Source organism: Scyliorhinus torazame, chromosome 21 (assembly GCF_047496885.1).
Source record: "Scyliorhinus torazame isolate Kashiwa2021f chromosome 21, sScyTor2.1, whole genome shotgun sequence".
Classification (NCBI taxonomy): domain Eukaryota; kingdom Metazoa; phylum Chordata; class Chondrichthyes; order Carcharhiniformes; family Scyliorhinidae; genus Scyliorhinus; species Scyliorhinus torazame.
The window spans coordinates 65,010,602-65,037,115 of record NC_092727.1 but is presented as its reverse complement, the minus strand read 5'-3'; the positions used below and the strand labels follow the sequence as shown (position 1 = coordinate 65,037,115).

The following is a 26,514-nucleotide window of genomic DNA, read 5'->3' as shown; positions in this document are numbered from 1 at the left end:
GAACAAGCAGACAGTGCAGGGATCCCCTGTGGCCATTCCCCTTCAAAACAAATATACCGTTTTGGATGCTGTTGGGGCGGTGTTGGACCTAGCAGCCAGGTCTCTGCACTCAGCCTGGCTCTGTGGCACAGAAGGGAAGGGGGGAGAATAGAAAAGAGATAGGGGAGATTCTGTGGTCGCGAACGAGACTCCGGAATGTATGTTGCCTCCCGGGTGCCAGGGTCAGGGATGTCTCGGATCGAGTCTACAGGATTCTTAAGGGGGAGGGGGAGAAACCAGAAGTCATGGTGCACATAGGCACCAGCGACATAGCTAAGAAAAGGATCTAAAAAGTGATTTTAGGGAGTGAGGTTGGAAGTTGGAAGGTAAAGAGCAGGATGAGCAGAGTAGTAATCTCAGGATTGCTACCAGTGCCACGTGCTAGTGAGGCAAGGAGCAGAGAGCGAGTGCAGCTGAACACATTGCAGATTACAAATTACTAACACATCCATACACAAAATATAGCAGAAGCTTGGAACTCTCTTCCACAAATGGCAACTGATTTGACACTAATTTTTAAAACGCAAATTGACAGTTCTTTTGTTAAGCAATGGTATTCAAGGAAAATGGGGCTTGGGTGGGTACGCAGAGTTCAGTTACAGATCAGCCACAACCTCAAAGAATGGTGAAACAGACCGGAGGGGTTATATGGCATCATCCTGGTTAATTGTAGATTATGTTTATCTGTATGCAGGTGGTGGACATTAACTGGTGATTCAGTTGTACCCTTATAAATGGATGGAAATTCTGATAGAGTTTAAAGATGTATGCCTGTAATGTGCAACTTTATAAATAAATATTTAAAGAAGTGTGCAAAACTTTGCTCCAGTTCTCCACATTCTGACACTATGTTCAAACCCTTGGGAGTCCAGGTGTCATTCTGGTAAATCCATCCTGCAATCCCTCCAAGGATAATATAGCCTAAGGTGTGATGCCCAGAACTGAACACAGTCGTGTTGATGACGCCAAACTTGGACCATAACAGGACAGTCAGGCCACAGCAATCGTAGAATTTACAGTGCAGACGGAGGCCATTTGACCCATCAAGTCTATACCATCAAGTCTGCACCATCCCTTGAAAGGGCACGCGACTACACCCCCTACCTGTAACCCCACCCAACCGTTGGACACTAAGAGGCAATTTAGCATGGCCAATCCACCTAACCCACACATCTTTGGACTGTGGGAAGAAACTCCGGAGCACCCGGAGTAAATCCACGCAGTCATGGGAAGAAAGTGTCACCCAAGACTGAAATTGAACCCAGAACACTGGAGCTGTGAGGCAGCAGAGCTAGCCACTGTGCCATCATGCTGCATGGGGTAGACAGGCCAGCAGGAGATGGAATTTAATGAGAAGTGATTCATTTTGGCAGAGGGGATAAGGAGGCACTTTAGGCCTAATGGCATGATTCTAGACTCAGGCACAGAGGGACCTTGGGGGCTCATGTGCACAGATCTTTGAAGCTGGCAGAATTTATTGAGAGTAATTAGCAAAATATACAAGAGTTTGGGCTTCAAAAATAGAGGTTCTGAGTACAAAATCAAGGAAGTTATGCTGAACTCTCTGGTTAGGCCCCAGAACTGTTCTGCATCCAGTTCTGATCAGCACATTTTAGGAAGAAATGGAGGCAGAAAAGATTTACCAGAATGGTTCCAAGGATGAGAGATTTTAGCTGTAAGGTTGGGTTATCATAGAATTTCCAGTACCTGTTTATGACATTTCAATTATCTATTTACCTGGACCTCCAATTTTCTTTAGATATCCACTGCTTTAGCATTTCACCATTTAGAAAATATCCAATTCTAACTTTTTTTAAATCCAAAATGACGACCAGGGGCGGGATTCTCCACAATCGGCGCGATGTCCGCCGACCGGCGCCAAAAACGGCGCGAATCAGTCGGGCATCGCGCCGCCCCAAAGGTGCGGAATCCTCTGTATCTTGAGGGGCCGAGCCCTAACCTTGAGGGGCTAGGCCTGCGCCGGACCGATTTCCACCCTGCCAGCTGGCGGGAAAGGCCTTTGGTGCCCCGCCAGCTAGCGCGAAACTGACTTTGCCGTGCGGCGCATGCGCGGGAGCGTCAGCGGCCGCTCACGGCATCCCCGCGCTTGCGCAGTGGAGGGGGTCTCTTCCCCCTCCGCCATAGTGAAGACCATGGCGAAGGCGGAAGGAAAAGAGTGCCCCCACGGCACAGGCCCGCCCGCGGATCGGTGGGCCCCGATCGCAGGCCAGGCCACTGTGGGGGCACCCCCCAGGGGGCCAGATCGTCCCGCGCCCCCCCTCCCCCCCCCCCCCCCCCCCAGGACCCCGGAGCCTGCCCGCGCCGCCTTGTCCCGCTGGTAACGTCGGTGGTTTGATTCTCGCCGGCGGGACAGGCATTCCAGCAGCGGGACTTCGGCCCATCGCGGACCAGAGAATCGCCCGGGGGGGGGGGTGCCACCAACCGGCGCGGCGCGATTCCCACCACCGCTGAATATCCGGTGCCAGAGAATTCGGCAACCGGCGGGGGCGGGATTCACGCCAGCCCCCGGCGATTCTCCGACCCAGCGGGGGGGTCGGAGAATCCCGCCCCAGGTGTTCATCTACCGAGAAATCAATTTGCCACAGTTTGTCCCATTCACTCCATCTATGATTATCCCTTGGTAACTTTTGGCTTCTTTGCAATGCTGCCCATATTTGTGTCATCAGGAAATTTGGAGAAGCAGCTTTTTTATCCCATTATTTAAGTTGTTAATAAATTCCATGAATATAGACTCTAATGCAGATTCTTGCGGGACATCAATACTGACATTCTGCGAAATGGAATACCTGCCTATTATCACTAATCTCAGTCTCCTGCCACACCCAATTTCCTAACCGGATCAATAACTTGCTTTAAATTCTTTGGGTGGCACGGCGGCACAGTGGTTAGCACAGTTGCTTCACAGCTCCAGTGTCCCAGGTTCGATTACGGCTTGGGTCACTGTCTGTGCAGAGTCTGCACGTTCTCCCTGTGGCTGCCTGAGTTTTCTCCGGGTGCTCCGGTTTCCTCACACAGTCCAAAGATGTGCAGGTTAGGTGGATTGGCCATGCTAAATTGCCCTTAGTGTCCAAACAAAAGGTGGGGTGGGGTTACTGGGTTACGGGCATAGGGTGCAGCTGTGGGCTTGGCTAGGGTGCTCTTTCCAGGGGCTGGTGCAGACTCAATGGGCCGAGTGACCTCCTTCTGCACTGTAAATTCTATGATTCTATGACTGTAGCCGACAGCCTCAGAAATGCCTTCAGGTAATCCATGTGTAACATCCACAGGTATTCCCTGTCCATTACTTTAGTCACCTCTTCAAAACAAACAACCAGGTGAGGTGGATTGGTCTTGCTAAATTGTCCCCAAGTGCCACGGTTGGGTAGAGTTACAGGGATAGGGCTGTGGATTGGGCCTTGGCAGGGTGCTTTTTGGAAGGGTCAGTGCAGACTTGATGGGCCGAATGGTCTTCTTCTGCACTGTAAGGATTCTATGACTCTACGAGGTTCATGTGGTATGACCCGTCCTTTACAAATCCATGTTGGCTTTCTTTAATTGTTCGCAACCATTGGCCCAACCATATTCCATAACCCCATACCATTCCAATATAGGAACCAGACTACTTGATGATCGCATGGTGTTCAGACCCAATAGAAAATGAAGCATTCTGGGCAACATTCAGGCTGGTAGGTAATCTTAGCACTACATAAGTGGCAGGAAATAACTGTTTCCAACGATAGGGAATCTAACCCATAATATTTAATGACATTACCATCATCAAATCCACCACCATCAGTATCCCGAGGTCACCAATGACCAGAAATTTAACTGGACCAGCCACATGTAGGACAAGGCAGCCTGTTTAATTTGTACCCCCAAAATCACCTTAAGTCTCCACTCCCTCGACCATCAGAATACAGTATTTGCAAGTGCATATTATCTGCAAGATGCACTGCAGCAACTTGCTTTGGATTATTTGACAGCATCTCCCAAACCTGCAACCTCTCCTGCCTAGAAGGACAAAAGCAGCAATTGCATGGGCGAGTACTTCAGGTGACTGAGAGAAAGGTGCAATAAAAATATAAACTGGTACCCATGGTGTGCAAAAACAGTGGGATATAAAACATCTCCGTGTAACACAGTGTAATTAGATAACTTGGAGCACATACTATATAACTGGAGTACCAACAACTGGAGCTGATGTGCAATCAAAATAAAACCTGAAAGATGTACAAGGAGAATACAAGTAGGAACACATCAAAATTCAATCAGGCCCACCTATCATGTAATTAGATCAAAGCTTCAACTCAATGAGTTCATAACTGCAATACACAATGTCAGCCAAAATTCCATAGGCGCAGGAGTCAGTAAAACCACATTGCTTTCAGACCAGGTAATGACACTCATTTTCTCAGTCATGTAATTAACACTTTCACCTGCACCCATCACATAGGTGGAGTTGCAGCCTTTAGAGAACTTACCATCAGAAAGTGAAAGGACCGGGTGGAGACAAGGATCTAATAACGCTAGCCGCTCTGACATGGGCATGTCGTATCGATTCTCAAGTGACTCCGAATTCTTGGAGCCACACATGATGCAAGATGTTGTGACGTCACAGTTACATCGCACTGAAAGATGGCGTTGGGTCTGTAAACAGGCACAGGAAAAACAATCCATGATTGGCAGAAAATACTGTACAAAGTGAAGCAGATGAAAGAATGCACAGCATTGTCTGGGTGTGCAGTTAACAATATAAACCTTGCAGCATATCGTTTGGCCTAAATTACTATGATCTGTACACAGAATCCTCCATGGTGGGGCTCACCACGTTACAAGCTACCAGCAAAGAAACAACTGCAACCTTTCAGATGTGGTTTGAGTGCAGATACATGGGCACGAAACGTCATCTTCCCAAGTTTCTGATATTGGCCAAATGTCCAACAGCTGATGGATCAGGAAGAGAGAGGGCAGTGGGGAATCATGGATCAGGTTCTGCATATTTTGAGACAACTGAAATATCCTTGAAAGGTTGACTAATTAAACCACTTTTGCATCAGTTGTGATGCACGGACACTCCAAGAACAGAATCTGAGCTGCCACTCAAACTACGGCAAGTCTAGAATTGGTCAGGGTGGCAACCAGAAATTTATACTGTGCAGGAAGATCCTGGACATTCACTCATTCTCCCTTTGCAAGATGAGTTGGGAGAAGTCACGAGTGTGCCCATATCAGACAGCCTTTGACAACACTTGTCAGGCAGCAAGGGTTAAACAGTCAAGGATGTATGTACAAGAGGATTGGGACACTTTTCATTGGTGGACAACATGCAAAAATGATCATTTAGCAAATCTAAATGCACAGTAGCAATTAGGAAGACTAAACACAGGTAAACAGCCAAAACTGAAGTTCCAATTGAACATCTGACATACTCAGACCCAACAACTACAGAACACACTAGAATCAGACATGGTAGTTGGTCATTTTGGGCTCATGTATGTGCTGGCTCTGTGAAAGAGCTATTCCCTTACTTACTCTTTTCCTCCATATGCTTGAAATGTTCTTGTTTTCAAGTACTTATCCAATTCTTGCATATCTGAGCTCATGAGTCCAAGAGGAAAGCATCAACACAACGTATTTTTCCTGCAATATCCTCCTGCTACTGTAAACGTTCTCCTTTGTTACTCTCAAAATCTCAATTTTGAACACTTCTCAGCTCCCAACATTTTTAAAAAAAATGTTTTTAAAGTAGTTTTTCATTTTATATGCTGTACAGTAGACAAGGGTATGTGTATCGGGCACAATAGACAAGAAATTTCCATTGGTACAGTATACAAAAATTTCCATTGATACGGTATACAGAAATTTCCATTGGTATCGACCTACCCTCTTCCCCATCCCCTCCTTTTTTTGTTGCGTTAATATATTTTCTTAGGTCTCATATCATGCAGTTGGAGATTGTCCTCTATTTACATAATGTGGTTCTTACTCCACCCCCCCCCCACCCCCACTTTGTAGGTTGCCCCCCCCCCCCCCCCCCATCATCAAGTTCTTGGTGTTTTTTGGGGGCTTTTGTTCTTTGTGGGCTTGCTAGAGGCCCCCTATTATCCGCTTCAGCCGTTCTCCAACCACCCACTCCTCTCTCCCTGGTCTCCCCCCTCCTTTCCATGTCTGTTCCCAGCTGTCTTGTTGGTTCCCGTGTGTCCCCCTCCCCTCACTCTATTGCCTGTTGGCTTCAAACAGGTCCCGGGATAATTTGGTGAATGGCCTCCCAGTTTTGTGGGAGCCCTCCTCTGGCCCTCGGATAATTAATTTGATCTTCTCCAGATGGAGAAATTCTGCCAGGTCTGCCAGGCAGTCTGCAGCTGTGGGTGGTGCTGATCACCAGCCGAGCAGGATTCTTCGATGACCGATTAGGGATGCAAAGACAAGAGAGTCGGCCCCCTTCCCCATGAATAGCCGTGTCTGGCCAGATACACTGAAGACTGCCACTCTTGGGCACGGCTCCACCCCCACAACTTTGGACATTGCTTCAAAGAAATCTGTCCAGAACCCAACCAGTCTGGGGCATGCACAGAACATTTGGGTATGGTTGGCCGGGCCTCATGGCACCGTTCACATTTGTCCTCCACCTCTGGAAAGAACCTGATCATTTGGGATCTTGTCAGGTGCATTCTGCGTACCACTTTCAGTTGCATGAGGCTTAGCTTTATTCAAGTGGAGGGGGAGTTGGCCCTGTTAAGTGCTTCGCTCCAGAGTCCCCACCCTATTTCGTCCTCCAATTTTCCCCTTGGTTCATCCAGTGGAGAGCATGTGCATTCTAATAGACATCCGTTCAGGTCCCTGCAGTTCCCTCCTTCCAGATTACCCGCATCCAGTAGTTCCTCCAGCATTGTGTCTCGTTGGCTGTGGCTATGCTGCTGTCTCCTGCAGAGAACGTTCTTAACATATGGGTATCGGAGTTTGTTCCCGTTAGGTAGCTGCAGTCCATTGTTAGTTCCTCTAAGGTCACCAGCCTGTCCTCTGTATAAAAGTTCCCAACAGTCAGTGTCCCCCTCTGTCATGTCTCCACCTTTTAAAGGAGGCATCTAGCATGGTTGACACGAACTTGTGGTTGCCGCAGATGGGGGGGCATGGTGACATTTCAGTCAAGCCGAAGGTCCTCGGTGGGGGGCGCGGGGCAATCTGGCCCCGGAGGGTGCCCCCACGGTGGCCTGGCCCCGATCAGGGCCCACCGATCTGCGGGCGGGCCTGTGCCATGGGGGCACTCTTTTTCTTCCGCCTTCGTCATGATCTTCACTATGGCAGAGGCGGAAGAGATCCCCTCCCCTGCGCATGCGCGGGGATGACGTCAGCAGCCGCTGATGCTCCCGCGCATGCGTCGCCCGGCACAGACCTTTTGGCCCCGGCTGCCGTGGCGTCAGCCGGCGGAGTGCAAACCACTCCGGCGCGGGCCTAGCCGCTTAAGGTGAGGGCTTGGCCCCTAAAGGTGCGGAGACTTCCGCACCTTTGGGGCGGCCCGACGCCGGAATGGTTCCCGCCACTCCATTACACCGGAACCCCCCCTTCCCGCCGGGTAGGGGAGAATCCCGCCCATGATTCTTTCATTGACATGGGGTCAAAAAGTGGAATTTTTTTTTTTTAATTTAGAGTGCCCAATTCATTTTTTCCAATTAAGGGGCAATTTAGCGTGGCCAATCCACGTACCATGCACATCTTTGGGTTGTGGGGGTGAAACCCACGTAAACACGGGGAGAATGTGCAAACTCCACATGGAGTGGCCCAGAGCCGGGATCGATCCTGGGATCTCGGCGCCGTGAGGCAGCAGTGCTAACCACTGTGCCACCGTGCTGCCTGGAAAAGTGGAATTCTTGACTGAAATACAGAATGGGAACATCATAATCAGATCAACTACTGTGACTCAGGAAGGCATCCCACTGCCTTCATCTCAAGTGCAACAAAGGATGGGTAAGAAATGCTAGCCTTGCCAATGATACCCGAATCCCAGAAATGAGTTAAAAAATATTCTCTAAACTCTAACTAATCATTAATATAAATGGCGCAATCATCCCCTATCCCCAAATCAACCAGCCTACATTTAGCATCTGTTAACCGCCTTCCATACACCTAACTAACCAACCACCTTCCATAAACCTAATTAACCAACCACCTTCCATACACCTAACTAACCAACCAATTCTTTCCTGCTCCAAAAACGACCCTGACAATATATTTAACTGTCTCCGAACCCTCTCTCTACTGTTTCCTTTAACTTGCGCCACAACTCAACTGCCCTTTGGCAAAAGAGAATAACGAATTCCCACTTGGTCTTAATTTCTTCGCTGGGATTTGAACTCTTCACCACAGAATAATTTCTTCCATTCAGTTTTGTTAATCTCCTTCAATTGGGAAACTTGAGTCACCTCAAAGTCATTTCTGTTTCAAATATAGGAATATTCAGGGTGAAGGAAGGTATTGGAAGATGATACCTTCCAACCTTTAACTTTGGAGAGCACTAAATTTTAGATTAACTGGAGACGACTGAAACACACTCCTGGCTATGTCATGTTAATGCCCTGGGTGTCCCATTGCAAAAAATAGGAGCTAGTACATTTACTGCATCGTCAGACCTTCCCCTCTCTGATGCTGAGCGACCTGTGCTTAGAAAAGGCTCAGTTTTATTCCCTTCATTAACTTAACCTCCATTAACTTGGGGCATAGCATGATGTTGAAATCTTCTTCCATTGTCTTCAACTCTGTGCTCACTTCTTTGGGCCATAGTCCTCCCCCTAACCAGCAGGCCTTTCACCCACTTGCAGCATTTGCCCATCAACTGGACCTTTCGGCCTCAGATTCCGGCACCTGAAACCCAGACCCAGGTTTTGTGTATTTATTCCTTACTCGCTGGTTTGTCTTGGCCTTTTGCCCAGCAATACTTACTGAGAAAGTGCAAAATGTGGCTCAGCAGTGAAGTCCCCAGACCCCTGCCTTAGACAGTGATGTTGTGCTAGAACAATATTCTGGGAACTCCAGGAGAGTCTCCATCTTGAAAAGCGGAGGGTAGATAATTACTTAAAAATAAGATTCTTGCTCTTCAGGCTCAACAGGTCAGTGGGAAAGGCACCAGATTTCTTTGCTTGGGTCATGTACAGCTTTGTCAAGAATTCAGGACACAAGAATGGATATGGGCAATACGGTAGAACAAGTGGATATCACTGTGGCTTCACAGCACTAGGGTTCCAGGTTCGATTCCCCGCTGGGTCACTGTCTGTGCGGAGTCTGCATGTTCTCCCCGTGTCTGCATGGGTTTCCTCCGGGTGCTCCGATTTTCTCCCACAGTCCAAAGACGTGCAGGTTAGGTGGACTGGCCATGATAAATTGCCCTTAGTGACCAAAAAGGTTAGATGGGGTTATTGGGTTACGGGGATAAGGTGGAAGTGAGGGCTTAAGTGGGTTGGTGCGGACCCGATGGGCCTAATGGCCTCCTTCTGCACTGTTTGTTCTATGTTCTATGAACAAAATGCCAGGTGGTTTCAATGCCATCATGGCAGACAGAACATTCCTGGGATGCAATGTTAATTAAGCACACCATTAAGTTTCTAATGTGCTTGCGAATTTAATCCAATATCCTGTGCATTAGCCTTCAAAGTACATGCAATTGTTCTGGGTGCGGGTTTTGAGATTCCCAGTTTAGAACAAGACTATTTTGGTGCACTACTGCTTGTGTTGACGCTTTACTAGGACAATTCAAAACCAACTCCTCTGCCTCAAAACCCTCGACATCTAATGTTGCCTCAAAAAGAACCCCATCAACCATTTCTATTGGTAAATCATTCATATTTCAATTTTGTCACGCTAGGTGACCCTGCAGTCTGAAATATTATAATTAGGAAAGGTTATGTTTGCACGCGCTCACCTTCCGGTTCAAAGGCTGAATGTTGTTGGGCCTGATCAGCCTCCGTTTTTTACAGGTCAACAGTGGACGAACTCGAGCAGCGATGCAGGTGTTATCGGGCGGTACTGGTAGCACATTCAACCTCTGTTTTTTATTCAGTAGCTCCTCAGCATCCGAGCTGTCAGTGGAACTGTTGTCTGGGAGTAAACTGTGAACACTGTTAGGAGGAACAGAACATCCGTGAACAGAGTTACAAAGGCAGAAAAGGGCAGTTTGCTTCAAGTACTGAATTTAAACAGTCAGCCATTACCTAATAAACCAGCCATACCACGTACAAGCGGAAATTTGTTCCGAAATATACATTATATTCAGGCATGAAATCCCAAACAAACTTTTGCCTCAAAACACATGCAGATTAAGAGCTCAAAGGTTGCCCTTCAAACTCAGTTGTCAGATGTGATATTGGGTGTGGGTTTCCACATGGAAAGTTTTAAACTACACAAGGTCGAATAAAAAGATGAGATGAGCTGTCAATTGCATTCTTTTACAAACCTCACACATACTACAGCATTACACAGGCAACCGAGTTGGTTTTAAATCCAAGTTCAGTTAAACAGTCTGCTTACATCAACATTATTGATCCTCAACATTTTAAACCTTGCATTCGGTCAGCTCTTTATTACAGAAGTCATGAGAAGACACAGTGGGTACCGTATTGTTCTTTTCATTTCTTGCATTAGAAACAAAAAACACAGTACTAAGTAAAAGAAGACAACACATATCTGCAGACCAATCAACTCCAGCACAACCCAAGATCACAATCGTATTTTTTCATCAATAGATTTAAAAACATGGGTACAAGGCGAGAAAACCATTCAATCCTGAGACCCAGTTGCTACGCTCTGGGATGCAACGGTTAGTGATGCACCATGCAGATTGCCAAAAGGCTTCATTATGGAATGAAGTGACGGGCAATTCCTTGCATAACCACTGCTCAACTCCAAATAACAACCAGCTGTCTCCCAAACAAGTTAACTTCAGTGGTAATGACACTGGATTGTAACATCAGACAACAAACAGCACACCAGGACCTGTACAAATTCGGGTTGCATTTTCTTGGTCTTGGTGCTGTGCTATCACATATTAAAGGGCAAAAAAGGTGATAACGTTTATGCCAGTCAGAGCCTCAAGGAGTCAAAGGTGCAGAATTATTCCAGCATGAAACTAGCAAGGTAGGCTATTTCTCAGAAGCTCAGAGTTTGAAGTGTTCACAGACATCAACCCGCTCAGTTACTTCAACATCTCCCAAGCTTGAAGCAACAGAGACCTGACGGGCAACCAAACCCCCCCCCAATTCCGATTCCAGATTATCATAGAATTTACAGTGCAGAAGGAGGCCATTCGGCCCATCGAGTCTGCACCGACTCTTGGAAAGAGCACCCTACCCAAGGTCAACACCTCCGCCCTATCCCCATAACCCAGTAACCCCACCCAACACTAAGGGCAATTTTGGACACTAAGGGCAATTTATCATGGCCAATCCACCTAACCCGCACATCTGTGGACTGTGGGAGGAAACCCACGCACACACGGGGAGGATGTGCAGACTCCGCACAGACAGTGACCCAAGCCGGAATCGAACCTGGGACCCTGGAGCTGTGAAGCAATTGTGCTATCCACAAGGCTACCGTGCTGCCCGTGCTGATAAGGTACACATCAAGCTAGAAGACTGACCATGGGAGAAGATTTTGGCTGATGCTATTGCATTGCCTCAAGCAAAAGGCAACGTTCAAACACCAATTCCCCAGGAAATGAAATCTGTAATTAAGCAAAGTGTCACTCTTGTGCTTCTGAGTGAGATCCAAACCAGGTCCAGGGGGCTAGAGCACCCACAATCTAACATTTATTTTCCATTACAAAGAAAGACCTCGGGCATCTTCAACAAACACAGTCACTTTCAACGTGACCGGAAGACAAAATATTCACCTAACCAATGCTAGGATTGTAAATTGTCGAGGTGTTGGAAGAGGATCAGGAAGCAAAAGGTGTTCTCAATGGGCTGGACTGTGACAGTGTAGAGAGAGATGAAACAATTTATTTCTCCCAGCAATCTCAAGTGTGAAAGCAGTTCACAATCAGGCAGGGCACCAATACCTCGGAAAAGACAAATATGCTGATATCGGTGTTGCTGGCCTGGGTGGCTACTGACATCGCCAACAACTGGCAGAACTGCGAGGGGTTTACTTTGGTCACAACAGAGAAGCAGGTTCAACCCAGCATGGGATCCCTGACTATTATTTGGCCATTGGGAGTACTGACAATTATATCAATGCCCTCAATCCCAGTAGCCATGGGATCGAACACATCTCTGTGCTCACAGATGTCTTCACCAGGTTACCACAGACAATTCCCACCTGTGATCAGAAACCTCAACCACAGCCAGAGTTTGGTTGCATGGTTGGTTTGATCATTTAAACATTCCATGTACGATACACAGTAATTGGGGAACTTCAAAAGCAAAATCACAGCTCTGCAAGGTGTACAGGATTGCAAAAGTCACACTAACCCCATCACCCAGAGGGTAACGACAATGTGAAGAGAATCAGCTGCAACCTTTGTATAATCTTTATTGTCGCAAGTAGGCTCACATTAACACTGCAATGAAATTACTGTGAAAAGCCCCTTGTCGCCACATTCCAGCACCTGTTCGGGTACAGCGAGGGTGAATTCAGAATTCTCAGCTGGTACGGGAATTGAACCCACGCTGTTGGCCTTGTTCTGCATCACAAACCAGCTGTCTAGCCCACTGAGCTAAACCAGCCCACTTTATGAGAGATTGCACATTTCCCTCCTCAAAGGAAAACAAAAGTAGCCCAAGAACCATCCAGAATGGGTTCATGCCTACAACAGTATCCCACATTCCTCGACAGGCTATTCGCTGCACTACCTCTTCTTTGAGAAACATCCTGGGCCGGATTCTCTGATCCTGAGGCTGTGTTGACGCCGTCGGAAAGTCAACACGGCCTCAGGATCAGCAATTCTGGCCCCTACACGGCACTGGAGCGGGTCACACCGCTCCAGCTGCTGATCCCGGCATCAAATGGGCGCCGCGGGATCCGCGCATGCAGTGGCACCGGCGCCAATGCGCGCATGCGCAGTGGCTTCCTTCAACGCACCAGCCCAGACGCAACATGGCGCAGGACTACAGGGGCCGGCGCGGAAGGAAGGAGCCGGCAGACATAGAGGCCGGCCCGCCGATTGGTGGGCCCCGATCGCGGGCCAGGCCACATCGGAGGCCCCCCCCGGGGTCCGACACCCCCCCCACAGGCAGTCCCCGGACCCTTTGACGCTGAGTTCCCGCCGGCTGAGAGCAGGTGTGGACGAGCCGGCGCGACTTGCCGTTTTTGCGACGGCCGCTCGGCCCATCCCGGGCCAACTTGCGCCGCGCCAACCACGCCGGCGCCGATTCTCTGCTCTGCGGGGAATCGCGTGCCAACAACGGGGTGGCGTGGCATGGTTCGCGCCGATCACGGGGATTCTCCGGCCCGGCCCCGGGCTGAGAGAATCCCGCCCCCTGTTCTCTCAATGGATAATCTACTGCGGCTTGGCACACATTCTAAAGGTGATTGCAAGCTGATGCTTGGATAGCTGAGCAACGTACAAGGCTAGATCAGGCTTCTGAGATGGCAACAAAGACAACATAAAAAGAACTTGGCAAGGAAAGCATTGAGCAACCACAAGGCCAATGATATTGATCTCCTAATTGGTGCAAGAATATTCTTCAGGATCAGGAATATAAAAGGTTGAAATAAGATACAGGATGCCCAGGATCCTAAACCTCAAAGGTTGTCAAGTGCTTTGACACTGCTGGTCAGATTTTTGTCATAGCAGCGGTAACTGGAGAGCAACCCAAGGTGGTTGATGCCAGAAGCCTTAAAGATGATGCGGGGCAGCAGACTCTATGTTGCAGTTGATGCGCAAGCTGACAATGGCTCAAATGAAGTCAGATAATTATGCTGAATCCCAGAGTGGCCTGTGTGTCACAAATTCAGAGGGTGTATCCAGTGAGAGGTGACCTAATACAGTACCTCAGGAAGATGCAGAAATATCATGTTGTGAAACTGCAGCTGAAGCAACAAACGCTTCTCCTCATGATGTCCCGAATGACATGGACACCAACATGATCTAGTCCAGGTCCCATCAAGGAACAGAAAATAATCTCCCAGATGCTCCCATAAAATCCGTTGAAAGTACCTCCAGAGTCACAGCACCGAGGTTCGGGGTCCGATTCCGGTCCTGGGTCTCGGTCCATGTGGAGTTTGCATATTCTCCTTGTGTCTGCGTGGGTCTCACCCCCACAACCCAAAAATGTGCAGGGTACAAAAACAAAGAACAATACAGCACAGGAAAAGGCCCGTCGGCCCTCCAAGCCTGCGCCGACTATGGTACCTGCCGAAACTAAAACCGTCTGCACTTAAGAGTCTGTATCCTTCTATTCCCAGATGTCCAGATGTCCCTTAAATGCTACTATCGTACCTGCTCCCACCGCCTTTCCAGGCAGCGCGTTCCATATATTTACCACCGAGTAAAAAACACGCCTCGCACATCTGTTCTAAACTTTTCCCCGCGCACTATAAACCTATGTTCCCTCATACTGGACTCTCCCACCCTAGGAAAGAGCACCTGACTATCCACTCTGTCCATGCCACTCATAATCTTGTACATCTCAACCTCCGTCTTTCCAGTGAGAACAGACCGAGTTTATCTAACCTCTCCTCATTGATAATGCCCTCCATACCATGCAACATCCTAGTAAACCGCTTCTGTACCCTCTCCAAAGCATCCACAAAGCGTACACAATATTCCAAATGAGGCCTAACTAAGGTCCTATGCAGCTGTAACATGACTTGTTGTGCAGCACAATAGCACAGTTGCTTCACAGCTCCAGGGTTCCAGGTTCGATTCCCGACTTAGGTCACTGTCCATGTGGAGTCTGCACGTTCTCCCAGTGTCTGCGTGGGGCTCCTCCGGGTGCTCCAGTTTCCTCCCACAGTCCAAAGATGTGATTAGGTGGATTGGCCATGCTAAATTGCCCTTAGTGTCCAAAAATGGTTAGGTTGGGTTACGGGAATAGGTTGGAAGTGTGGGTTTAAATGGGGTGCTCTTTCCAAGGGCGGGGCAGACTCGATGGCCAAATGGCCTCCTTCTGCACTGTAAATTCTATGACGAATCTATGATGCCAATTTGTATATTCAATGCCCCAACCGATGAAGGTCAGCATTCCATACGCCTTCGTGAGGATGGTGGATTGCCATTCTAAATTACCCCATAATTAGAATTTTTTGAAAATTAAAGTATCTACAGAGATTAATAACTAAAGGTAATTGCGAGCGAATGCGCGATATCATCCTAACCCTCACCACTTGCTCAGATCGGTGATTAATGGAGGGAATGCGGTCACCTAATTTGATTCGAATGTTTTAGCTATCAGAGTTCAATCCACGTTTCTAGTTATGTAATCACTAAATAAACAGTAATTGCATGAGACATATAATTGCTGTGACAGCAACACATTATCAGGGAAGTGTGCCGCAGGAAGTAGAGTCACACTGGGCCCTGGCTCCCGATTTCCCACTTTAGTGTGAGGCTGCACGATGCCTTCTGCAGGGCATTCCCCACGTATGCTGGGAAATTCTGTTGGCGGGTCCCCGCCAGCAGGTGGTGAAGACATCAAAAAGTGCCAGGTAGAGGAAGTGGTGTCTTCGGCAGGCTTAGGGTGGAGTCAGAGGCCCCAAGGAGCAGGCTGGAGCAGGAGCGATCCGCCCAATGTGCAAGTCTGGTTTTGGAGATTGGGGGAGGAGGACTGGAGCTCACATCCAGCTGCAAGGGACTCACAAGGACAGTCTGAACGGTGGGGAATCCTCACCCTGAGAAACTGGATATACCATTTGTGGGCTTGACAACAAGGTAACTTGACTTTCATGTTCAAGAAGAACTAGCAAAAGGAATTCTGTAAGTGCGCCAGCTCTCAAGTTGGTTTCTTTGCTGTGCTTCAGGTCCAGTTTTGAACCAGAGCCCTTTTGTGAAGAGTGGAGGAATTAGGTTCAGGATCACGATACAGCACCCCAGTGGAACTCGAGGCACACTGACTTAATGCACATGTACATAAGCTCTGCTGATTTGAAACAAGGAATTGAGCTTGCAGTGGTTTTGCTGTGTTAACAGTTGTCCAATGGAAGGAGTTTTATTTTTTAAAAAGGACTAGCGTTTCCATGAATGTACTTGGTACTAAATAAAGGATCGCTGAGCCTGAATCTTGGTGTGTTCTATTTGAGCAAACAGCTCCCTCCCAAACAAGTTCACGCCAGTGTTAAGGGCACTAGATGGGAATATCAGACAATAAGTAAGACTGCACAGCACACTGGGACTTGCACAAATTCAGGTTGAATTATTGACCATCTTGGCAGGGTAGGCTACAAAATCCACAATGCACCACAGAAGCATTTACAGACCTGAGCAGCTGCAATGTACCTTTACTCACTCATCTGTAAGGGGATCATGTGGTCAAGTACTAGGTCACCCAGGATGGACAGAGTTGTTAGTTCAAGTAAAGTGGTGACTCCCGGTGAAATTTCCATTTATCTATTGGTTTATTAGGCTTTGACAAAAAGTGACTAGGGCATGAGGAAGGTTTTCATCCACAGGACAGGTTCCTACAGTTAAATACAGGTATCTGAGCCATCCAAGCTGGAAAACAAATAATATCGGAGAAATACTAAGGATATTGTACGTAACTGGTTTTGAAAGCTCGGTTAGAGCTCTAGATTACAACCTTGCTTATGTTATGGGCCAGGGTTTAGAGAACCCCAAAGGGTGTCATGGAGTTCACCTGACCCACAACTTTTAATAGATTGTGGTATGGGGAGCACACGGCCCACTCTACAGGTACGGTACAGCAGAAATGGAAAAGTATTTTTTTTTAAAGCAAACCAATGTTTATTCTATGAACTCAAGTTAACCTTTTTAAAACATAGTGAACATCTTAGCAACCATCAATTCCAAATATAAACCCCAAAGAATACAACACTAAGTACTCCTTGCGCTGTCCTTTTAACATACATAAGACTGAAAAAAAAACTTTAAACAGAAGCACAGCAGGTTAAAGTCACTACTGAGAGCAGTTATTAGTTTTAAATCACCAAAGGATCAATTTACAATCTTTAGATTACAGAGAGACTCACACAGCTGTGACTGCAGCTATCCAGCTCTGAAAACGAAACTTAAACACACCCTGCAGCAAACAGCCTAAAACGAAAGTAAAAAGCTGACAGACACTCTGATATCACTGCAATAGTAAACACCCATTTCTTAAAGGTACTCTCACTACAGCTATTTATATACATACCCATTTATAAACACCCATTTCTTAAAGGTACTCTCACATGACACTTAGCAAACAGAACATACTGATTGCAGTTTATATAATGCTGGCAGTATAGTGTGCTAGTGTTTCAAAGACTGGCACATGTACTAATACCCTGCACTGTGTGCACCCAATCTGTGGTACTATAAAGGGAGGCACCAAGTGACAGCCAGCTGTTTTTTCAATGCAAGGTGTTGCGTATGGATATGGTGCCCTTGGATGCTCCTGTAAGTGGGTGATACTGTCAATGACCTGATTATGTCATCATACTCACTTGGCTGAGACACCTCGTACCATATAATTTAAATTATAAACAAACAAAAAAGCAGAATAAACAGGCTATTTCACCCTAACTGGATTTGCTGCTTATGGGGCATGAAAGTCACCATCTCACTGCCTTCCAACCAGATGAGCTCGGCAAAATTTCATTATTTTCTTTCCTCCGTTAAACGTGCCACCAGCATGTGCATTGAACTGACATGCCAGGTCACAGCCATCAGCAAATGTTTAGACAAAGACTCATGATGGAACTGGTGCCACTTCCCAGGGGAGTAACCTGGTGCACATCCCACTGGTCAGCAGTATAAATATCCAGTTTGTTAGTTATTTAGAAATTGCATGTCTCAAGTAGTGTTTCACCCATCTCAGTCCTTAGCACCAAAGTTATTGCAACTCATGCACATCAACTGCTATCGCTACAGATTTCACCTAAACTGAGGCCACTTGGTGACTTTACGGGTGAATAACTTAAATGAGGTGACAAAGAGGAATGAAAGTCTAACACAAGTAGTTTTTATTCAATGGGTTGATTCCACCATGCTATCGACTGGAATTTTATTTCAACTTTAAAAAAAAAAGAATTGCAAGACTTTGCTGAAGTACAGGGGCTTTTTCAAGTGGGGATAGAAATATTGTGACAATATTGATTCTCGAATCCCACTCTTTTGAATACAAGTTACATAATCACAACAAAAGAATAGATATTTATGCTGACAGGTTTTGATGAAGAGGGACAGCAGGAGGCTTGTATGGTACATAATCACCAACATGGATAGGGCTGAATGGGGCCCTTTTCTATGCAGTACATTCTGTGAAATCTAACTATTGAACAACTCCTTTAAGTTTCTCACCAACTTAAAAGGCCACGAAGTGTGGTCTCTTGTGCTATCACATTAGTTTAGTTGCATGACCAGTGGGGAACTTCAAGGCTTTGATAAGCTTGCCTAAGTTGGATAGCTCTCAGGCTGAGAGATTGTGGTGACCTTTGTTTCATATGTACTCCCGACTATTATGTTCTCGGAGTGCATTGAACAAAACATAAATCCATAGTCTAACTTTGCACTTTTGGGCAAGTACTTCCAACACTGGCGCTTCATGCAATTTTTTGAAAGGACGGCTTCAAATACAACTGGTGTAGCAACCCAAGGCCAGGCAACCCATTCTTGGTCATTGCCCATTGATTCCTAAGTTTGTGTCAAGTGGGGAGCCAAAACAGTACATTTTAACCATGACCTGACCAATGTTTTGTTCAAATTGTATCACTTTTTTTTACTCTTGAACTCTTATAAAACCCAAAAAGCTACTGGCCTTTTGTGTACTGCACAAATGCGCTACACGCACTCTCTCGCCTCATTTTTATTGCTGCTTCAGGTTTGGCAAGTCCTCGCATCCTGCAATCACAATTTAGGATAATTCATTCTCATCTACCATAACTTTCATCACTTTAGAGCCATGTGCCATTCGAATTTCACGTTTAATGAGAAAACTTCAAAGTCTATGTCCTTCATAGTGGTAACAGCATCCTGAAACAGTCCAAGTCCCAACACTAAAGCAATATATTACCTGTTGATCACTCCATTGACAGGCTTGAGGTGACTGCAGGGTTTTGTTGGTATCGATTCTGTCGGTGCAGAACAAGATGTCACATTTTCTACAGGGTTAACAGGGGAAATAACCTGAAAACAAACATATACATGAGAAATCGTGCAGCAGGGAAGTAAGTATTCAGTACCCATGACAATTCAGCAAGTTCATTCAGCAAAGTTAACGATCAAAAAGATCACCTTTGCATGAAGAATTTTGGTCTCCCAATGCTTAGAGATATCCTTTTTGCAGGGCAACACTGTGGCGCAGTGGTTAGCACTGTTTCCTCACGGTGCAGAGGACCCGGGTTCGATCCCGGCCCCGGGTCAATGTCCGTGTGGAATTTGCACATTCTCCCCCGGACTGTGTGGGTCCCAACCCGACAACCCAAAAAGATCTGCAGACTAAGTGTCCCTTAATTGGAAAAAAAGAATCGGGTACTCTTAAAATCTTCTTTTAAAAAGCTATCCTATTTGCAGCATCGCAACAGTATTCCAGATCTGGCCTGATCATGCGTTAATGGGGCCTCAGTATACCTGCATTGCACTGTTCTGACTACATATCTCCACATTTTGTCAGCTTTCATCAATTTCCTCACCACACTAACTAAACATTGCCAAAGAAAAAGCACTATTGTCCCATTTCCGGAACTCTGGGCTAATTCTGTACTATTAATTATGCATTTCCATCGTACATTATTTTGACCAATAAGAAATATTTTGCATCTCTACATGTTAAAGTTCTACCTGCTTGTCCATTTTAGAGTAGTGCTTAGTCAAACACAGTTAATAGCTATCCCTCCATCTGATTTTTTGTGTATTCTCTGTCCTTTGTTTTTAAATTGATAAGATTTACTAAAAAGTTTCTGAACAACTGCTGTCAACTCTTCCATTTGAGGGGGTTGTAGGGTCACGAGATTTAATGGGTTTTCTTCACCACCTCCCCTGTGGAGTCCAAAGCGTGTTCGCCAAGAAAGAATTGATACGAAACACTTCAGTCTAACCTCAATAGACAATAAACTGCTCTTCAGTCAAGTGTTGGACACAAGTCTCTAAAGGCACGAGGAAAAGGTGAATTTATGGGAAGGAATCAACATTATCTCTGTATAAGCTCACTGAAAATCTCTGTATAAGATAACTGAAAATCTCGGTATAAGCTCACTGAAAATCTCGGTATAAAGTAACTGAAAATCTCAGTATAAGCTCACTGAAAATCTCTGTATAAGCTCACTGAAAATCTCGGTATAAGCTAACTGAAAATCTCTGTATAAGCTCACTGAAAATCTCGGTATAAGGTAACTGAAAATCTCAGTATAAGCTAACTGAAAATCTCTGTCTAAGCTGACTGAAAATCTTGGTATAAGCTGACTGAAAATCTCGGTATAAGCTGACTGAAAATCTCGGTATAAGCTGACTGAAAATCTCGGTATAAGCTAACTGAAAATCTCTGTATAAGCTCACTGAAAATCTCTGTATAAGGTAACTGAAAATCTCTGTATAAGGTAACTGAAAATCTCAGTATAAACTAACTGAAAATCTCGGTATAAGCTAACTGAAAATCTCTAGAAAGCTAACTGAAAATCTCGGTATAAGCTCACTGAAAATCTCTGTATAAGGTAACTGAAAATCTCGGTAAAAGGACACTGAAAATCTCGGTATAAGCTAACTGAAAATCTCGGTAAAAGCTCACTGAAAATCTCTGTATAAGCTCACTGAAAATCTCTGTATAAGCTCACTGAAAATCTCTGTATAAGCTCACTGAAAATCTCGGTATAAGGACACTGAAAATCTCGGTAGAAGCTAACTGAAAATCTCGGTAAAAGCTCACTGAAAATCTCTGTATAAGCTAACTGAAAATCTCGGTATAAGCTCACTGAAAATCTCTGTATAAGGTAACTGAAAATCTCTGTATAAGCTAACTGAAAATCTCTGTATAAGCTAACTAAAAATCTCGGTATAAGGTAACTGAAAATCTCGGTATAAGCTAACTGAAAATCCCGGTATAAGCTCACTGAAAATCTCTGTATAAGCTCACTGAAAATCTCTGTATAAGCTAACTGAAAATCCCGGTATAAGCTAACTGAAAATCTCGGTATAAGGTCACTGAAAATCTCTGTATAAGCTCACTGAAAATCTCTGAAAAGCTCACTGAAAATCTCTGAAAAGCTCACTGAAAATCTCTGTACAAGGTAACTGAAAATCTCAGTATAAACGAACTGAAAATCTCGGTATAAGCTAACTGTAAATCTCGGTATAAGGTCACTGAAAATCTCTGTATAAAATCACTGAAAATCTCGGTAAAAGCTCACTGAAAATCTCTGTATAAGCTCACTGAAAATCTCTGTATAAGCTCACTGAAAATCTCTGTATAAGCTCACTGAAAATCTCTGTATAAGCTCACTGAAAATCTCGGTAATAAGCTAACTGAAAATCTCGGTATAAGGACACTGAAAATCTCGGTATAAGGACACTGAAAATCTCGGTATAAGCTAACTGAAAATCTCGGTATAAGCTCACTGAAAATCTCTCGATAAACTCACTGAAAATCTCTGTATAAGGTAACTGAAAATCTCTGTATAAGCCTACTGAAAATCTCGGTATAAACTCACTGAAGATCCCGGCATAAACTCACTGAAAATCTCTGTATAAGCTAACTGAAAATCTCGGTATAAGTTCACTGTAAATCTCTGTAAAAGGTAACTGAAAATCTCTGTATAAGCTCACTGAAAATCTCGGTATAAGCTAACTGAAAATCTCTGTATAAGCTAACTAAAAATCTCTGTATAAGCTCACTGAAAATCTCTGTATAAGCTCACTGAAAATCTCTGTATAAGCTCACTGAAAATCTCTGTATAAGGTAACTGAAAATCTCTGTATAAGGTAACTGAAAATCTCTGTATAAGGTAACTGAAAATCTCGGTATAAGCTCACTGAAATCTCTGTATAAGCTCACTGAAAATCTCTGTATAAGCTCACTGAAAATCTCTGTATAAGCTCACTGAAAATCTCTGTATAAGCTAACTGAAAATCTCTGTATAAGCTAACTGAAAATCTCGGTAAAAACTCACTGAAAATCTCGGTATAAGCTCACTGAAAATCTCTGTAGAAGCTCACTGAAAATCTCGGTATAAACTCACTGAAAATTTCGGTATAAGCTCACTGAAAATCTCGGTATAAGCTAACTGAAAATCTCGGTATAAGGTCACTGAAAATCTCGGTATAAGCTCACTGAAAATCTCTGTATAAGCTCACTGAAAATCTCTGTATAAGCTCACTGAAAATCTCAGTATAAACTAACTGAAAATCTCTGTATAAACTCACTGATAATCTCGGTATAAACTAACTAAAAATCTCTGTATAAGCTCACTGAAAATATCTGTATAAGCTCACTGAAAATCTCTGTATACGGTAACTGAAAATCTCTGTATAAGCTCACTGAAATTGTCTGTATAAGCAAACTGAAAATCTCTGTCTAAACTAACTGAAAATCTCTGTATGAGCTAACTGAAAATCTCTGTATAAGCTAACTGAAAATCTCAGTATAAGCTAACTATAAATCTCTGTATAAGGTCACTGAAAATCACGGTATAAACTCACTGAAAATCTCTGTATAAGCTCACTGAAAATCTCTGTATAAGCACACTGAAAATCTCGGTATAAGCTCACTGAAAATCTCTGTATAAGCTCACTGAAAATCTCTGTATAAGCACACTGAAAATCTCGGTATAAGCTCACTGAAAATCTCTGTATAAGCTCACTGAAAATCTCTGTATGAACTCACTGAAAATCTCTGTATAAGCTCACTGAAAATCTCGGTATAAACTCACTGAAAATTGCGGTATAAGCTCACTGAAAATCTCGGTATAAGCTAACTGAAAATCTCGGTATAAGCTGACTGAAAATCTCAGTATAAACTCATTGAAAATCTCTGTATAAGCTCACTGAAAATCTCTGTATAAGCTAACTGAAAATCTCGGTATAAACTAACTGAAAATCTCGGGATAAGCTAACTGAAAATCTCGGTATAAGCGAACTAAAAATCTCTGGAAAACTAACTGAAAATCTCTGTATCAGCTAACTGAAAATCTCTGTATAAGCTAACTGAAAATCTCTGTATAAGCTAACTAAAAATCTCGGTATAAGGTAACTGAAAATCTCTGTATAAGATCACTGAAAATCTCTGTATAAACTCACTGACAATCTCTGTATAAGGTAACTGAAAATCTCGGTATAAGCTAACTGAAAATCCCGGTATAAGCTCACTGAAAATCTCTGTATAAGCTCACTGAAAATCTCTGTATAAGCTAACTGAAAATCCCGGTATAAGCTAACTGAAAATCTCGGTATAAGGTCACTGAAAATCTCTGTATAAGCTCACTGAAAATCTCTGAAAAGCTCACTGAAAATCTCTGAAAAGCTCACTGAAAATCTCTGTACAAGGTAACTGAAAATCTCAGTATAAACGAACTGAAAATCTCGGTATAAGCTAACTGTAAATCTCGGTATAAGGTCACTGAAAATCTCTGTATAAGATCACTGAAAATCTCGGTAAAAGCTCACTGAAAATCTCTGTATAAGCTCACTGAAAATCTCTGTATAAGCTCACTGAAAATCTCTGTATAAGCTCACTGAAAATCTCTGTATAAGCTCACTGAAAATCTCTCGATAAACTCACTGAAAATCTCTGTATAAGGTAACTGAAAATCTCTGTATAAGCCTACTGAAAATCTCGGTATAAACTCACTGAAGATCCCGGCATAAACTCACTGAAAATCTCTGTATAAGCTAACTGAAAATCTCGGTATAAGTTCACTGTAAATCTCTGTAAAAGGTAACTGAAAATCTCTGTATAAGCTCACTGAAAATCTCGGTATAAGCTAACTGAAAATCTCTGTATAAGCTAACTAAAAATCTCTGTATAAGCTCACTGAAAATCTCTGTATAAGCTCACTGAAAATCTCTGTATAAGCTCACTGAAAATCTCTGTATAAGGTAACTGAAAATCTCTGTATAAGGTAACTGAAAATCTCTGTATAAGGTAACTGAAAATCTCGGTATAAGCTCACTGAAATCTCTGTATAAGCTCACTGAAAATCTCTGTATAAGCTCACTGAAAATCTCTGTATAAGCTCACTGAAAATCTCTGTATAAGCTAACTGAAAATCTCTGTATAAGCTAACTGAAAATCTCGGTAAAAACTCACTGAAAATCTCGGTATAAGCTCACTGAAAATCTCTGTAGAAGCTCACTGAAAATCTCGGTATAAACTCACTGAAAATTTCGGTATAAGCTCACTGAAAATCTCGGTATAAGCTAACTGAAAATCTCGGTATAAGGTCACTGAAAATCTCGGTATAAGCTCACTGAAAATCTCTGTATAAGCTCACTGAAAATCTCTGTATAAGCTCACTGAAAATCTCAGTATAAACTAACTGAAAATCTCTGTATAAACTCACTGATAATCTCGGTATAAACTAACTAAAAATCTCTGTATAAGCTCACTGAAAATATCTGTATAAGCTCACTGAAAATCTCTGTATACGGTAACTGAAAATCTCTGTATAAGCTCACTGAAATTGTCTGTATAAGCAAACTGAAAATCTCTGTCTAAACTAACTGAAAATCTCTGTATGAGCTAACTGAAAATCTCTGTATAAGCTAACTGAAAATCTCAGTATAAGCTAACTATAAATCTCTGTATAAGGTCACTGAAAATCACGGTATAAACTCACTGAAAATCTCTGTATAAGCCTACTGAAAATCTCGGTATAAACTCACTGAAGATCCCGGCATAAACTCACTGAAAATCTCTGTATAAGCTAACTGAAAATCTCGGTATAAGCTCACTGTAAATCTCTGTAAAAGGTAACTGAAAATCTCTGTATAAGCTCACTGAAAATCTCGGTATAAGCTAACTGAAAATCTCTGTATAAGCTAACTAAAAATCTCTGTATAAGCTCACTGAAAATCTCTGTATAAGCTCACTGAAAATCTCTGTATAAGCTCACTGAAAATCTCTGTATAAGGTAACTGAAAATCTCTGTATAAGGTAACTGAAAATCTCTGTATAAGGTAACTGAAAATCTCGGTATAAGCTCACTGAAATCTCTGTATAAGCTCACTGAAAATCTCTGTATAAGCTCACTGAAAATCTCTGTATAAGCTCACTGAAAATCTCTGTATAAGCTAACTGAAAATCTCTGTATAAGCTAACTGAAAATCTCTGTATAAGCTAACTGAAAATCTCGGTATAAGCTGACTGAAAATCTCAGTATAAACTCATTGAAAATCTCTGTATAAGCTCACTGAAAATCTCTGTATAAGCTAACTGAAAATCTCGGTATAAACTAACTGAAAATCTCGGGATAAGCTAACTGAAAACCTCGGTATAAGCGAACTAAAAATCTCTGGAAAACTAACTGAAAATCTCTGTATCAGCTAACTGAAAATCTCTGTATAAGCTAACTGAAAATCTCTGTATAAGCTAACTAAAAATCTCGGTATAAGGTAACTGAAAATCTCTGTATAAGCTCACTGAAAATCTCTGTATAAACTCACTGACAATCTCTGTATAAGGTAACTGAAAATCTCGGTATAAGCTAACTGAAAATCCCGGTATAAGCTCACTGAAAATCTCTGTATAAGCTCACTGAAAATCTCTGTATAAGCTAACTGAAAATCCCGGTATAAGCTAACTGAAAATCTCGGTATAAGGTCACTGAAAATCTCTGTATAAGTTCACTGAAAATCTCTGAAAAGCTCACTGAAAATCTCTGAAAAGCTCACTGAAAATCTCTGTACAAGGTAACTGAAAATCTCAGTATAAACGAACTGAAAATCTCGGTATAAGCTAACTGTAAATCTCGGTATAAGGTCACTGAAAATCTCTGTATAAGATCACTGAAAATCTCGGTAAAAGCTCACTGAAAATCTCTGTATAAGCTCACTGAAAATCTCTGTATAAGCTCACTGAAAATCTCTGTATAAGCTCACTGAAAATCTCTGTATAAGCTCACTGAAAATCTCGGTAATAAGCTAACTGAAAATCTCGGTATAAGGACACTGAAAATCTCGGTATAAGGACACTGAAAATCTCGGTATAAGCTAACTGAAAATCTCGGTAGAAGCTCACTGAAAATCTCTCGATAAACTCACTGAAAATGTCTGTATAAGGTAACTGAAAATCTCTGTATAAGCCTACTGAAAATCTCGGTATAAACTCACTGAAGATCCCGGCATAAACTCACTGAAAATCTCTGTATAAGCTAACTGAAAATCTCGGTATAAGCTCACTGTAA

At 43.8% G+C, this 26,514-nt stretch overlaps 1 protein-coding gene across 1 annotated transcript in view; it reads right to left on the bottom strand.

Moving 5' to 3' along the window:
• Positions 1-26,514, bottom strand: part of LOC140398057 (KAT8 regulatory NSL complex subunit 1-like) — a 272,866-nt gene that overhangs the window by 67,974 nt on the left and 178,378 nt on the right. The window contains exons 4-6 of the mRNA XM_072486269.1: positions 19,197-19,309; positions 9,953-10,148; positions 4,521-4,686 (exon numbers count right to left, since the gene is read on the bottom strand). Coding sequence (XP_072342370.1) covers positions 4,521-4,686; positions 9,953-10,148; positions 19,197-19,309 — 475 coding nt within the window. The remainder of the gene's footprint in view (positions 1-4,520; positions 4,687-9,952; positions 10,149-19,196; positions 19,310-26,514) is intronic.